We start from the raw sequence: 17,061 nt of genomic DNA, 5'->3' as shown, positions 1-17,061 counted from the left end.
TGATGTGACTATTCTGCCCCCAACTGGGCATTTAATTGTCAATAATTGACTACTCACCATTGCCATTCTGAACCCGTCTCCAGCAAGGTGGCTTGGAGACGGGACTGCACCAGGTAGACAATCTGATGTGCAATTTTCATAAATTCCCCACCTTCCCACCTCCAAAGCTGCCTCCACGTGACTAAGATTCCACCCAATATATTAGCTGACCTCTGTAGCTATCATAAAAATTAATATTTAATGTTTAAGATATTTTGACCCTAAATGTATTGCCATTTTTGGAAATTTTGTTAAAAATAAGTGCACTTTTTCAAAGGTTTATTTCGGACCCTGGCCCATTTCTGGCATATAACTGCCCAGCTGTAGTTTACAATGTGATCTGGGTCCCTCCATTTGTGTGTCTGAGATGACAATGCATGTGCCAAAACAGCTAGGATCTCATTGTAACAAATGGAAATGATCTGGATCAGTGTAGAAGTATCCAGACCATGTGCCCAGCACTCCCATTGCACCAAGAGTAATACTCGATGAAATAAAAGACGTGTAGCTGTTGCTGGCATCAACTGATACTAGCAGAAGAGTGTTACTTTGGAGTATGCAGAAGCTTTAAAAAGTGATTACTAGACTTGCAAAAGAGCTTTTGGACTGAAGTATTTTGCCCCTCACAGCCTGAGATTACCAAGAAATTCTTCAACTGCCACAAAGTAAGAAGTTTGGTGGTTCCAGTTATGGGATGACTGTAAGACAGCAATGTGATAGAGCCAAACAGTTTTATCAAGTTGCTGGATTCTTCAAAGTGTAGGTTGCTAAAGATAGCACTCTCATGGCATCAGGAGCTCCCACAGTAACCCCTAAACTTTCTGAATAGAAATATACAAATTCTGGGTGACTAAATGCGAAGAATTCTGCATGAGAAGGCCAGATTTTCTGGAAGTTGTCACTATGCTTTTTTTCTCATGGATTCCATCTGCCCTGTCCTGTATCTCCTGTTGCCATGAATAAAGGCCCCTCTGCGAATTGCAGGAATGGCAGCTGATGAGCACTATAACAAGGCAGATGCTTCTAATGAGTTGCAACTGAGAGAATTATAAGTCTTAAAAGGTTTCTTTCACTGCCTTGCTAAGTCAGGAATGGGTCTGCAATCTGCTACAAGTGTGTATTCTGTATAGTGGTGACTTACTGTGCTCTGCACAACTTCACTGTCCAAAAAGACCCTGACGTGGAAATTACTGGGGTTTTGGAGGCAGAGGAACATGCAGGGCAGCATCAGGAAGGTCAGCATTTGGAGAATTCCTCAGCAACAAGGAAGTCATATTAGAGGGTGATCTGTCTTTTGATGCCCAAGAAAGAGAAGGCAGTGCTCTGTCTGTTACTTTGTCCAACTTTATCAGGTAATTGAATCTGACACTGGTCTGGAATTCTGCCACCTCCCTCCATATGGCTGCAAAGGACTTTTCTGATGTTGCATCCCATGAGCAATCGTCCTGCTGCATTTCAGACATAGGTGTCTGAGGTCACACCCATTGACATTTTGGGCTCTTCTTTTCTCTATCCTTTCAATTGACTGCTCCTCCAGTAAAAAACATTTTTTTAAAGTGTCTTAAAATCTCAAATGGGCCATTTACAACCACTAACATTCAGTTTTGATGAAGCTTCTTCATTTACCTGCTGCTGGAAGAAGTGACTGCTGATTTTTTAAGTTTCCACCTGAAATGATGTCACCACCAATCACCGCACCCCCTCACCTGTCCTACCCAAAACCCTGGCCTGTTATTCCCATGTTACACAGGAGATACACTCCACCTACACCAATAAGTATGCAAATGAACTGACTCTATAAAATATAGTGGGATCCATGCTGGACTGGACAGTGGAAGCACATGCCTGATCAATAATGGCAGAAACTGACATCAGCTGTGCCTCTTGAAACATTGGTAATCAGTGTCATAAAGTAAAGACGGAGTTCAGTGTACTTTGTAATTAGATAAACCTCAATGTGAGGAAACAAGAATGCACTCACTGAGTAATTATTGAGATAGTTGTCCTTTGACTGGCCCAAGCATTGATTGTTCAGACCTTTTGTCTTTCTGTTGTCCTTGGCTTGATCGAATCTGAAGGACGAAAGTGAAAAAAGGTCAGCTTTGTTTGGAGTAACTGAACTCTGTAAAATGGCTCATATTGGATTTCTCCAGTATGAAGGGCATTCTTTCATATTGCTCTTATCACAGGAAGTGGCCTTTCCTAACAGTTTGAAAGTAGTGACCAAATATTAAAGAGATAGCGACAATGCTTACAAATATTCTGCTATTTAATTTTCATTCTCAATCTATAATGAAATCTTGTAATCAATAATTGAAACTTTGCACAAATCCAAAGTTTATAAAGAATTGCAGTTCATAAGATTTCAGTTATAGTTTTTTTGAGACCATAGTATTTAAGTAATTCCAGGTGTCAGCCATGGATCAGTTGCAGCAATCTCACTCCAGGCTGGCACTACATGCAGTACTGAGGAAGTGCTGCACTTTTGAAAGGCCACCGCCTGTAAACATATTAAACTGAGGCTCCGTCTGCCCTTTCAGGTTGGTGTAAAAATTCGATGGCACCATTTTGAAAAAAGAGCAATGGAATTCTCCCAAATATTCATAGCTCAACCAACATCAGTATAGACTAAATGATACCATTTTAAAGGAAGTGAAGGAGCAAAGAAACTTGGGGGTGGATGTACACAAATCTTTGAAAGTGCAGGACAAGTTGAGAAGGCTATTAAAAGGGACTGTGGGATCCTTGGTTTAATAAATAGTGGCATAAAGTACAACAGCAGGGAAGTTATGCTAAACCTTTATAAATCACTGCTTAGGCCCCAGCTGGGATATTGTATCCAATGCCATACTTTAGGAAGGATGTCAAGGCATTGGAGACAGTGCAGAGGAGATTTACGAGAATGGTACCAGGGATGAGAGACTTCAGTTATGTGAAAAGATTTGAGAGGCTGGGATTGTTCTCCTTAGAGCAGAGAAGATTAAAGAGAGATTTGATTGAGGTGTAAAAAAATCACCAAGGGTATTGAATAGGTAAATAATGAGAAACTGTTTTCAGTGACAAAATGATCAATAACCATAGGACACAGATTTAAGATAATTGACAAAATAACAGAGGCAACATGAGGAAAAAAAATTACTCGGTGAGTTGTTATGATCTGGAATGCACTGCTTGAAAAGGTGGTGGAAGCAGATTCAATAGTAATTTTCAAAAGGGAATAGGAGACATATGTGAAGGGGAATAAATTATAGGATTATGGGGAAAGAGCAGGGGTGTGGGACCAATTGGATAGCTCTTTCAAAGAATTGCCTCAGGCATGACGGACCAAATGGCCTCCTTCTGTGCTATCATGTTATGATTAATACAGATTATCTGTTCGTTTTTCTCCTTGCTGTTTGTGGTATTTTGCTGTGAACAAACTGGTGGCTGAATTTCCCTACACGGTAACAGTGACTGGACTTCAAAAGTTCTTCATTGGCTGTGAAGTGCTTTGGGGCATCACAATGTTGTGAAAGATGCTTTATAAATACATGTTTTTTCTTTTGATGTTAGAAGTCTGATGTTCATGGTCTGACATGAACACCATGAGAAAGGAAACAATTAGGGACTTTCATTTACTTGTCTTTTGATTTCTACCAGGCTTAGTTTTCTTTTTTAAAAATCTCTCTCTTCTATAGGCCAGTTGTACCTTTAAAAAGTAGCTCCACTTCCTCCTTCTCAATCATGATTTTAGCTCGAACATACCACCAGTAATGCCCGTGATGATTTCATGCTCAAGCCCAAATTAACCAAATTTCATTCACAGCTTGTCGGTTTTGTTAGTATACTGCAACCAAGTATTATGTAATTTAGGAGCAATCTCATAGAAACTTCAGTTCGTAGCTAGAGATTGCTCCTAAATTACTGATTAACCAAGACTCCTGTCATTGAGTACAAATCAAATATTTGATCTTGGAATACTTTCAGTGTGGAACTTTTTACCCGTTAAAAGCCAAAACAAGAAATGACTGCTGGGTTTACAAACTGCTAAGCGATTAACTAATTTCCTGCACTATGACACCAATTACTGTATACACTAAGGAACATTGCTGGGAGTGAGAATGGCACTAAGTGTGGTTTTTGATAATGAAGAAGGTAACACTGCTGTTGGATAAATAAGCCCATATTATTTTAAAAGATCTTAGTTTCACCCCGATCTAAATCGCATAAGCTGAGATCTCAGTAGTTCTACTATTGACCTCGGCAAGGAAGGGAAAAAAGCAGTTCGGATTCCTGCTCCTGATTGATATACAAATGATTCTTTTAAAACTTCTAGATCTGTGTTAGAAAGCATGGGGGGAATTTTATGGTCTCACTTATGTCAGGTTTAATGGGAAATTAATGCCCAATTAAGGGAATCATACCACCGCCACCAGAATTAGGCCAGCAGCAGGCAAGCCTGTCGCCACACAGGGAGCACACCAAGCAAATCCATGCAGGTGGCTTGTCGGCTCCGGGGGGGGGGGGGGCGTGGTGCGGGGTTGCGGGGGGGTGGGGGGCGCAGAGAGATCTCCCGTTAAAAGGCACTGAGTGCCTGAACAAGGGACCCGGCATTGGGAAGGGGAGGCCCGCTGAGAGCCAACCCCCTGCCCTTGCTGCTGACCCCCTTACACCCTGCGACCCCCTCCCACTGAGACTTACCTGCCGCCTGGGTCCAGGGCCTCAGGTGAGTTGAGTACCGGCAGCAATTTCAAATTCAGCGTGAGCATTAACTGAGCGGTAGAGCATTGGCAGCCAGATAAACGCCTGATTTTTCTTTCCTTTGAGTTCACTATGAAGGAAATTCCGGTGACGTGTGTAACGGGTGACTGATTCAATCCCAGCAATTCCCTGTTGGGCGGGTGAGGTCAAGATAACTCTAAAACTGAAATGTGGCCCCAATTTCACTTATTCAGTTACTTTGAGGCACTGGGCTTGGCAGGCCTTTATTCAGAGCTGTTTCTCAAGCATATGTTGTTTTTTGAGGAGAGGGAGACTTAGAATGAGCTCAAAATTCAAAAGGTGGGTTCTGAAATCAGTTTGATGTGCCCAATTGTCTTTTTCTCCTTATTCATTCACAAGATGTGGGTGTAGCTCATAAGGCCAGCATTTATTGCCCATCTCTAATTGCCGTTTAATGAGTGGCTTGCTAGGCCATTTCAGAAGGCAACCACATTGGTGTGAATTTGGAGTCACATGTAGGCCAGTCCAGGTACAGACATCAAATTTCCTTCCCTGAAGGACATTAGTGAACCAGATGGGTTTTTACACAATCCAGTAGTTACATGGTCACCATTAACAATACTCGCTTTTTATTCCAGATTTATTTATTGACCAAATTTTAGATTCCCCAGCTACCATGATGGGATTTGAACGCAGGTCCCTAGATCATTAGTCCAGGCCTCGAGATTATTAGCCCAAAAACATAACCACTCTGCTACCATTCCCTTTTGGAAGTGTGAACGATGTGTTCTCATTTCCCTGAAGTCTGTAGCATGCACCCTCATGTCCCTGGCATCTGGGTTCTGGATCACATAAATAGACTTGTGTTAGTGGCTTCATTCCATCGCAACTAGGAGCTAAAATGAAAAGAATTTAATTGTGGGATGATTGGACTTTGCAAGAAAAGCTTTTCGTCCAACCTCTGCATGCTCTCAGTAATTATGTGTGTTCTACTCTATATTCTTTATCTCAGAACAGAATAAAAAGGTGTGTGCCAGTCAGCAGGAGTTAGTGGCAGGAATGGCCTACTCCTGCTCCTATTTTTCTATGTTTTTTTTTTCTATTTTTCTGTATCCTTACCATCGTATTTGGATGTGTCCATTGCAAGGCATTAAATTATACTCAACCAACAGACAGCACTTAACAGTAAACAAATATTACAGTATGTTGTAGAGATAGTCTGAGCAAGCTAAACGTAAAGCAGATGCAGGCTGAATTTTCTAGGCCGTCTGGGGGCAGGCTGGGAGGCGGGAGGGCTGGCAAAATGGCTGGGGGAAGGTGTCAAGAGGGGAGTCCAACGTCTTCCTGCCACCATGCCATATTGCCAACAGCAGGAAAGTTGGTGGCTCAGACAGGTCCCCCCAGGAGGCCAATTGAGCCACTTAAGTGTTCAATTAAGAGCCACTTCCCACCTCTGTGGCCATTTTGCCTGCGCTGGGAGGACCTGCCACCATGTGGGGAGACGGCTGGATGAAACCTGGCAACCTCCCAGAAAGTTCCGGGCAGGTGGGGCCCTCTTTATGGGAACTCCATGGCCCCTGAAAGGGCCCCCTTGTGGCAGGGACCACCCTTGTGACAGCACTGCCACTGCTCCACAATAGCCCCACTCCTCCAGATCACTGGGGCCAGGGCTGGACTGTCAGGCCCCAACATCCCCATCTGTCTTCAAGGGTGCCCGGCCTTTGAGGTGCCCTCTCCTTGGGGCTGCAGCCTCAGCAATAGCCACTGCCAGCAGTGGCGCTGTTGAGACTGCCAGCCCTCCGATTGGACCAGCAGCTCTTGGGGGCAGGCCACTGTCCTTAATCAGATGGTGGCCCCGGGAGCGTCCACTTAATTGTCCACCACCGGCAATATGCCACCCGAGTCTCTGCACCCACCAAAGCAGGATCGCCTCCCGCTTTCAGCCCCAGCAGCGGAACTTGCCGGAGAGTGACACAATTCAGCTCAATGTATAAGGTATTTCAAAAACATTTTCAAACATAAATAAGAGTTGTCCTTCAGTCCAACTACCATAACCTGATTTAATACACCCTTTAAAAGCAAGTTCATTCATTGACTTAAGAGTGTTAGTGGAGGTGTACACGCAGGCTGAATTTTATGGGCCCCCCGAGATGGGTTTGGAGGCTGAGACGGGGCCACAGAATTGCAATGGGAGGCATGGGGTGGAGGGTTTGTCACTTCCCCGGTGTCGGAGGCAGGATTGGCCAAAGATGGCCTTACTGTCCAGAGGCTACTTGAAGCCCTTAAGTGGCCTACTAACAGGCACTTTAGGGCCTCTTCCTGCCGCCACTGGGGAGCCTCCGACATCCAGGGCGATCGCCCAGTAAAACAAGGTGACTTCCCCGCAACCTTTCGGGGGGGTTCCTCCTCCGTTGGCAATCTGTGGCCCGCGGAGAGCCTCCGCCAAGAAAACCTGCTCCTCCCTGAACCACCCACCCCCTGCACTCAACACTCACTCTACTCCCGAACCTCACCATGGCCTGTCGGTCTGGCCCTGGTGCCCCCGCATCACTTACCTTTGATCCGGGCTCCAGCGCCTTTGATCAAAAAGCATTACGCAGATAACCTTTGATTAAACACAGTCTGGACAATGGTAATACGTTTAAATTGGTACAACTGGCTAGTAATCTGTGGATAACATTTTGTGATTAAAACATTACTAATCAGAGGAAATACAATGGAATAATACATGCACAGCATTCGCTGAGAAAGTAATGGCGTCTGGACAATGCCATTACCAGCAGAGGTCACTGCTCCCGGTGGCACTGCCAAAACTGCTGAGCTGCTGGCCCTGTGATTGCCTAGCAGCTCTTGGAGGTGCGATCCTCATCTTTAAAAGGACGGGGATCCCAGTGCAGGGCTGGTAATTGGCCTAGCGCCGTAGAATCGCTCTGGGGGGGAAGGGTGGCTCCAGCTGGCCGAGGCTTGATTTCCCCCACCTTTTCGGCCTGGCACCGGGAGCCCTGCCATGGACACAAAATTCAGCCCGGGAAATCAAGACCAAAACCTCAAGTGAAGTCGGTTAGAGGCCAGGAGATAATTGGACCAGGGTGTGAAGATAGTCTTCCTCCTGCTATTTTGGTCTTGCCAGGACCCTGCTCTAAATAATGGGATAGTGTCATTAGAATAATTGGGGTGGGAAAGGTGAGTCTGTAAAGATGTAACGTAACAAAGGCACTAAACCTCTGGCTGCCACATTTCCTACATTAGAATAGTGATTACATTTCAAAAGTACTATGTGAGTTGTAAAGCACTTTGGGACACCCAGAAGTTATGAAAGATGCTGTATAAATACAAGTCTTCCTTTTGAAGAGTAGGGTGGGAAAACAGCAAGAAGATATATTGAAATTGCATTCAAAAGGCATTGCATGAAACCTAGTACACAATTACCATATCCGCCTATACATAGCAAACTCAGTTTAAAAAATGCATTAACGCATATCATTGAACAAGTAAGTTAGTGGAATAAACTTGGCCTTACATGAAATCAGGAAGATTCAGTAAAAATTTAACATAGGAAAGCGACATCCAGCACAACATATAATTAGAAGTTGTGCTGCTATATGCTTTATTTCTATCTGATATAATTACTTCTGGCATAGTAATCACCTTCAGTTCTTACCTTGTTTCTTTACTGCTGGGACAGAAGTAGTGTTGCGGCAACATCCTGGAGTGGTGTGTGTTTGGAGAATGAACCCGGCTTGCTTGTACTGCCTGATAATATTATGGCCTGTTATTCTTCAAAGATGAAATGGCAGATCACATCATCTCAGTTAAACATTAACAAACCGAACAACTGAGTAAATTGATAAATTAAACAAAGACATTCAAAATACTAGTGTCCTTTTCAAAAAAATGTTTTGAGTTAGAAACATTTAGCATTTCTCATTCTATAGAAAATGCACTTAATTCAAGTCCCTTGGTTAATAACTGATAGAACATGTAGGGTGACGAGGCAGTCCACTGTTCAAAGATTAGCTCTAGCATTGAGGTCTGCATTAAGACATTTTGATCTAAAAGCATTAGGCAGATAACCTTTGAGTTAAACCCAGTCTAGACAATGGTAGTAAGTTTAAATTGGTACAACTGGCTAGTAATCTGTGGATAACGTTTTGTGATTAAAACATTAATAATCAGAGGAACTACAAAGGAATAATACATGGATAATGGCACAGCATTTGCTGAGAAAGTAATGGCATCTGGACAATGCATGCCATTATTAATGTGCAAATCAGCCAACAACTTGTGACAAGGAAGAAAAAAACCTGTGAATTGCAAATAACCAAAAGTTGCTGGATGTTCTATTCTGCTCTGCTCTGCTATTAGCTTTGCAAAAATGGCATCTCACGCTTAATCTCCCTGAAGTTGCTACATTTGCACATTAATTGCCCATTAAACTCGTCACAGAAAGTTAAGTCGAGTAATTAACTTTGTAAGTAACCTTGTTAATGACTGCTAATCAACCTCTCTGGCCCAGAAAGTGAACAAATGTGGAGTTTCATTTCTTCAAGTTGTGAATTGTTGTTGGAGATTTTAAAAGTCAAACTTTAAATTGTAACTGTTTTCTTATTTTTCCATTATGTCTTTTTTGGTTCTCTCTTAATCCAATCTTTCTTTCCCTATTTCTATAACTCCTCCTGTATCCGATTGCATTTGCCCACTTTAATTCACTCCCGCCCCTCTCAGTTCTCCTTCTGTTTATTTCTCAATCCTTTAATCTCATTGGTTAAGTAGATGCACTGTTTGTCCTTTTATTCACCAAGTGCCCTGGTGTCCTTGTAACAGATCACATTTCCAGCAACTTTGTGAACAAAACATTTTTGAGCTGAAACGTGCAGGAGCAAGTCTAAATAACAAGGCATGCCGCTAGACGATCCGTTCAAGCAATTCTGGGTCATTTGCTGTTACGATAGCAAATACTATTATATAGCAAATATATGCAGTTAAATTATCTTCAGGGATTACTTTAGATGGTCTTAATGGACATTTGGGGTTAGATTTTCAATATATCACCTGGGTGCAAAACCGAGTCAATAGAAAGTAAAATTAGCCAAGGTGTAAAACAGGCACCTGACCAATATTGTTAGTTTCCTGCCAGGTGGATTTGTTTAAAGTTACTCCATTAAAGAAGATTTCTTAATGTATGACTTGAATTTCGCTGTTGTAGTTTACTTAGTTTACTGATATTTACTAATTTTTGGGGACAGAATAGCCTCCAAGAATCATACTTGTGAACAGTATCAGTACTCATTCCCTAATTTAAACATTATTGAACTAAAAGCAAGTATTCAAACGAGGGAACCTTGTCTCTATGCTTGTAAGCCAATGTAGGAATAGTGTGTACTACTTTGTGCACATTTTATTTAAATTTTTGATTTGTGTTGAACTACTTTTAATACAATTTTCAATATCCACTGAGTAAATATAAAACAAAAACAAGAAATGCTGGAACCACTCAGCAGGTCTGGCAGCATCTGTGGAAAGAGAAGCAGAGCCAACGCTCCGGGTCAGTGACCCTTCCTCGGAACTGGAAATATAAAAGTAAATAAGTAAATATAAAAGTTGCCTGTGAGACAGCAGTATCATAATCCGATGAGAAAGATTGCAGGCAAAAGTTCTTCAGAATTATTTTATTGAAACCAAAAGGCATAATGCTGTTTCTGTTTTGAAATAGTGCTTCAGTTTTAGCAACACAAGTTAGGAGTCAATACAAAATCAGTACAAAACAATTACATTTATATTAAAAATTAGCAACACATGGCAGGGATTGCATAATAATTTCTGTTGTTGCATTTCCATTAGTACCACGCAGATACTGCATGGTGCAGAACAAACTTGAGCAACTTTCATGAAGGTTACTGAGATTTATAAAAGTGGTTTAAACAAATATGGTAGGCTATTGACCTACAATCATCTGACATAAGCATGCTGAACACTCTGGCATCGTTCAAGATGTACACTAGGATGTTTCTATTGTATTATCTTTCGGAAAATCTACATAACTTGCTTTGTAAGAAAGTAAGGAGTTTTTTAATGTGATTTGATTAGATTAGATTAGAGATACAGCACTGAAACAGGCCCTTCGGCCCACCGAGTCTGTGCCGAACATCAACCACCCATTTATACTATTCCTACACTAATCCCATATTCCCAACAAACATCCCCACCTGTCCCTATATTTCCCTACCACCTACCTATACTGGTGACAATTTATAATGGCCAATTTACCTATCAACCTGCAAGTCTTTTGGCTTGTGGGAGGAAACCCACGCAGATACAGGGAGAACTTGCAAACTCCACACAGGCAGTACCCGGAATCGAACCTGGGGCCCTGGAGCTGTGAGGCTGCGGTGCTAACCACTGCGCCACTGTGCACTGATGACTGACAAAGCAATCACACATTGTGTGTAAACTGCAAGTGGTACAAAGCCAAATCTGCTGAACTTTCAAGCTTTGTTAGAAAAGACCGAATACCATCCTCGGCCTTCTCCATCTCGGACAAAATGGCAGGGAGCCCAGGCAATATTGGGAATGGTGCCCCCTGCCATTTTGTTGGTCCCCAACCACCTTGGTGCCCACCTCCAAGGGCAGAATAAAATTCTACCAACGGTTCAGCTCTGTGATAGACCTGAAACATTGACTCTGTTTCTCTCTTCATCAATGCTGACTGACATGCTGAGCATTTCCAGCATTTCTGCTTTTGTTTCAGATTTCCAACATTCGCAGTATTTTGCTTTTGTGTTGCTTTGGCTTAATCTCAGACTGTTGCCAGGAAGAGGGATAGAGTCAGTATATAGGGAACAGAGTTTGGAGCGAGTGGCTTCCCAATATTTAATTGGAGGAAATGTCTGCTCATTCAGTACTGGATGCCAGATAAGCAGTCTGATAATTTAGCAATAGTAGAGGAGTCAAGAGAAGTGATGGTAAGGTAGAGCTGGGTGTTGTCAGTGTACATGTGAAAACTAAAGCTGTGCTTTTGGATGATGCCACCGAGGGGCAGCATGTAGATGAGAAATAGGAGGGGGCCAAGGATAGATCCTTGGGGGACAGCAGAGGTAAAGGTGCTGGAGCAGGAAGAGAAGACATTGCAAGTGATTCTCTGGCTGAAATTAGACAGATAAGAATGAAATCAGGTGAGAGCAGTCCCACCCAGCTGGATGAAACTCCCTGGCCAAAACTACATATTACTCAATGGTCATAAATGAAAGCAGTAACAACACCAAATTCTTTCTGTCCATTACAAACTACCCAATCAGTTTTCCCTCCTCCATCCTAACTTCAGACTCTAAATGCAAGGAACTCGTGGATTATGTTGTCCAAAATGAAGAAATCTACCCAACTGCCATTTCTTCCTGATATCCTTCAGTTTTTCTTTCCCTTTCAACGCTCAGTTCACCCTCCTTTTGTCCATCGATTTGTACCCTCATCCATTGTGTTTTCTGTTTTTTCTTCCTCATCTTTCTCTCAATATACTCATCTTAGTCCTGGAGCCTACCTCCTGCCCCTCTCCCATTCCAGTTCCTGACATGCCAGCTTCACCTCTTCACTCGCTTGCTTGCTGACAGCAATAATTTTCATCAGTTATGCACCAGATACACTCATGTCTGTGTCCATTGGGTGAAGATGGGAGCCATATCAAGGGGAATGACTAGGATGGGAGAGACAGAGCAGGTTTTACTGGAGAAAAGGACATCAAACTTGGAGTGGTTGAGCAGATCAACAATTACAGATGTGTCATGGTGAATTAAAAAAATAATTCTTCTGGGTGATGTTGAAAATAATGTTGAAAAGCTGGCATTTGTTGCCTAACCCTTGTTATCCTGAGAAGGTGGTGGTAGAACTTCTTGAATCATTGCAGTCTGTGTGGTGAAGGTATTGTTTGTAGTGGTTTGATACCGTGGAGTGGTTTGCTAGGCCACTTCAGGGGGCAATTAAAATTCAACCACATTGACATGGAACAGAATCATAAATAGGCTAGACTGAGCAATGATGACAAGTTTACTTCCCCAAATGGCATTAGTGAACCAGTTGGGTTTTTATGACGATCTGATAGCCTCACGGTCAACTTTTGTTTTAATTTACAGATTTTAAAAACAGATTTGAAATTCTCATACTGAAATAATGATATTTCAAGTAACAATCTCTGGATTATTCATCCAGTAATGTAACCATTACACTACTGTAACAAAGGCTAGGCAGTCTGTTCCAAAGTACAGTTGTAAGTGACTTAGGGTAGAGTTTTACTTGGGGTAGATGCAGAAGGTCGGAAGGGGTTATGGGGATGTGGGTGGTGAAGGATGCAACGAAGTAGATAGAGATGCACTTATCTGTGAGCAAAACAGTGGCAGTAGAGAGGCCACATGAAATGGTAAATGGGTCTGACCATCAGTATTGATAAGTGAATTTACATGGAGGGAGAGTTTAATAGTGGGCAAGGCATTGACTCAGAAGAGAGAGTTGAAATGGAGATTAAAATCACCAAGGATGAGGAGTCACTCAGTGCAGAGGCTGAAGGAAGAAAGGAGGAAGGAGGTGAGAAACCTGGGTGGTGTTTTGGTGAGAAACTGCAAGGAAATCAACTTGGACACTTTGGGGCTGAAATTTCACCGTGGAAGCTGAAAACAGGAGCTGGGTCTGTTTTTGTGTCAGAAATCTGCCTCTGGTGGGAAATTGATTAAGTTCAGCTTATAATGGGGGTGTACCCTTAATTGGTATGGAGACGGATGGGAATGGGATGGGAACAGCGGTGGGTCAGATGAAGTGTGGGACACATTTAGACACCATACAGCAGCCATCACTGAGGCTGCTCAGGGAGCGATCTGCAGTTTGTGCCAAAGTCTTCCTCTCCACCAGAGGGAAGCGAGATGTCATAGGGGAGCTGGAGGCCTGCCAGCCAGGGAAAGGCAGACCCACGCTTCATCGATGCCAACCTGGATCTAATGCAGGGGGCCATAAGGGAAAGGAGGGAGGTCCTCTTCCTGGAGGATGGAAGGAGGAGGCCACCTTGTCATAGAGCCGGGCCACCTCTCTGTTCAGCATCGCCTCCCTCCACCTCCAACTCCTCTTCCTCTCTTAGCTCCTGCTCCTCCCCTGATGAGCTGTCTCCTTCCAGGGCCTCACTGTCCTTAAAGTCCACACATCTCTGGAGGGCCATGTTATGGAGTGCACAGCATATCACCACAACAATGAGACCCTTACAGGAAGGTATTGAAGGGCACCACCCAAGTGGTCCAAGAACAAAAATCGCATCTGACAGCCTGATGATCTGCTCAATGGTTGTCCTGCTGAGCAGGTGGCATTGGGTGTATCACCTCCGTGCCTCTGTCTGGAGCTCTCATATGGGGGTCAGTAGTCGTCTCTTCAAGAGATTTCCCTTGTCCCTCAGGATCCACCCATGCACTTTGGGGGTTGGAGTGAAGATCTGAGGCAGCTTTGACTGGCGGAGGTGGAGTTATTGCAGCTGCCAGGAAAGGGAATGGTGGAAACTTTTGTTGTGGTCGCAGATCCAGTTGGACATTGAGGGAGTGGAAGCTCTTCCTTTTGATGGATCTCACTGGCCAGTCACTGGGTGCCTTGATGTGGTGAGTTAATGGTCAATTGAAGTGCAAATGAAGCAACCTCATGAAATCCAGGGGGAGCTTAAGCGCCTGATACCGTTTTCACAAAACTAATGGGAGAGCAGCACATATCATCCAGCAATTTGTGGCAACTTGCAATTCACCGGGTATCGCTTCATTGCCACAAATTGTTGGCTGAATTCCAAGTGACGTATAGTGTTACTTTTTCAGGAAATTCTGGCTCATTTTTTTTTTCACTTTTGATTGCAACTGTTACTCCTTGCTTATTTTACTGATGTATTTTCTCCTATTTTAGGTTCTTTATGGAATGTAGAATTCAACTGCCAAGAGGTGTAATTGTCCCTTCAACACAAATCATGGGGGCGAATTTTACAGACCCCCTGATGTCGGGGGTCATGGCGGGAGGGGGGGGCAGAAAATGCCTCTGGGAGAGCCCGCCACGGACCTCGACACCAAGAACGCCCGGCCTATTATTGCCAGCAGCGGTGACGCCTCGTGGCGGCACCCCCTCCCCCACCACCCCACCGTTCAGTGTCGGGAGCCCAATTTAAACATGTGAATTAATTTAAATAAATGAATAGATTACCTTTTTGCTCCTGCCATCTGTCCCGGTGCGATATTGATGCTGGTGACCGGCACTCCCATGCCTTTGGATCCCCGTCTGGGGATCCGAGACAGAACACTGGTGGTGAGGGGGGGGGGAGCAGGTAAGTTTCTCTGTGCAGGTTGGGGGAAGAGCGGGGTCACAGGCATCTCAATGGTGTAGGTATTGGTGGGAAGTGGTAAATGGTAAAGTTGGTGCACTTTGGCAGGGGAGGGGAAGGTCAGGTGCACAAGGTAAATGTTTTGGGTGGGGGGAGGGCAGATAATTAAGTCTATAGTTATTTGGTGGGGTGGGAGAGGGGCAACATCACTGTATTTAATGTTTTCAGATCAGTCTTTAAATACTTAAATTGAAAAGTAGGGCTTGAAGCCCTTTAAAATTGGCGTCAGCGCCTGTGCAAAGGCAGCTGATAACATTGCTCGGTCCGCCCCAGCTATTTAAATGAGCCGCTGAGCTTAATATCGGACGGATTCGCGACGTGCGGCCCATGCGAGTGGACCGCCATTGTTTTCATCTGCCGCTGCTATAAATTCCAGCTGTGGTATCTGCTTCAATAGCATTGCTCAATAACTCCCTCCACAGCTGTTACACCTTTTGGATGGAAAAGCTATTAATTGCGCATCCTGTAAAGAACTAAATATGTTCAAAATATATCTGTGCGTGCATATTAAGATATCTTTACAAATTCAAGCTCTACAAATATGAAACAAGTGTCATTTTGCGGCTTCTACATCACACCAGTCAGATTATTCTCATTTTATGTAACTTGCAGTGATCCATCAGTTGTAATTTGTGCCACATTGGGATGGATTTTGAGTACATGTGGAACTCAGACAGCAACTTCAGGTGACCGGCCAAGCTCAGTTAAATGTGTAAATCAGGAATTTGCTGTCCGAGATGTCCTGCTCCTTCATAAGCTGCACAATAGCGGTGTCTTACAGAGAGACTCATCATTCAAATGCATTGAATGACATAAAGCTGCTGTACGTAACTGATAGATATGAACTAAACCCACCAGAAAAAGTTATTCCAGTCCATTCCTGTGTAAGTATCCTGGTAATGACATGATAAGTCTTAATTCCTGCCAAACAGCCTCCTTGGCATTGAAAATTAACTTTTACAAGTATGGACAACAATACTGGCAGACAATGATGTAGAACAGCAATGGGAAACATTTAAACAATGTTCAACTGGGAACTATATATTTTGCTAAAAAACAAGAACAAATTAAACACTAATGAGACACCATGGATGAATAAAGACAAGGATTAAATTGAGGGTCAGGAAAGAGGTATACACTAAATACATGCAGGGGAGAGCACGACGGGGGACAGTACAAAGACATTAAGAGAGATGTGAAAAAAACAATTTGAAAGGCAAAGAGGAAATATGAAATTAAATTATTAAGGAATATAAAACAAAATGATAAAATATTCTACTGCACATAAATAAAAAAAGAAAAGTTGGGATGGGAATAGGCAATAGGATGGACAGGATTACATCACAGGCAGCAATAGTGAAATGGCAGAAATATTTAAAAAATACTTTGTTTCAGTATTTACCAGGGAGATGGATTAGGTGAGCATGACATTGAAAGATGAGATTAGAAATTATGACTGCATTTAAAATAAAGGGAGGAAATATTAATTAATCAAACTCCAAGAGGATAAAAACCCCTCAGCCAGATGGATTGCCTTTGCGCATTTTAAAACAATCTAGAGAAGAGAGCAAAGGCACTATTACACATATTTAATAATTTGCTAAAAAAAGATATAGTACCAGAGGATAGGCAGATTTCAGAGGAGAGATAGAATATGTCCAGGGAATTATAAACCAGTTAGCTTAACATGAGTGGTAGGAAAAGTAATAGAATTCCTACTAAAGGAAAAAACAGATAAACATCGAGGAACCAAAAATATAATAATGAATAGTTAGCATGGAATTCACAACGAAAAGTCTTACTTGGTCAACCTCATTATATTCTTTGAAGAATTAAAAATGAGAATGGACAAATGTAATGTAGTAGATGTAATATATCTGGATTTCCAAAAGTCCTTCGATAAGGTGCCACGTCATAGACTACACAACAATGTCAGAGTA

At 42.9% G+C, this 17,061-nt stretch overlaps 1 protein-coding gene across 1 annotated transcript in view; it reads right to left on the bottom strand.

Annotated features, from left to right (window-relative positions):
* Positions 1-8,556, bottom strand: part of LOC137372531 (E3 ubiquitin-protein ligase RNF170-like) — a 35,123-nt gene extending 26,567 nt beyond the window's left edge. The window contains exons 1-2 of the mRNA XM_068036425.1: positions 8,402-8,556; positions 2,021-2,111 (exon numbers count right to left, since the gene is read on the bottom strand). Of these exons, the coding sequence (XP_067892526.1) occupies positions 2,021-2,111; positions 8,402-8,445 (135 nt within the window). The 5' untranslated portion in view covers positions 8,446-8,556. The remainder of the gene's footprint in view (positions 1-2,020; positions 2,112-8,401) is intronic.
* Positions 8,557-17,061: the final 8,505 nt, after the last annotated feature.

The sequence above is a fragment of the Heterodontus francisci genome, chromosome 8 (genome assembly GCF_036365525.1).
Source record: "Heterodontus francisci isolate sHetFra1 chromosome 8, sHetFra1.hap1, whole genome shotgun sequence".
Lineage (NCBI taxonomy): Eukaryota > Metazoa > Chordata > Chondrichthyes > Heterodontiformes > Heterodontidae > Heterodontus > Heterodontus francisci.
Note: the sequence above shows the minus strand (reverse complement) of the source record. Positions and strands in the feature narration are given on the sequence as shown.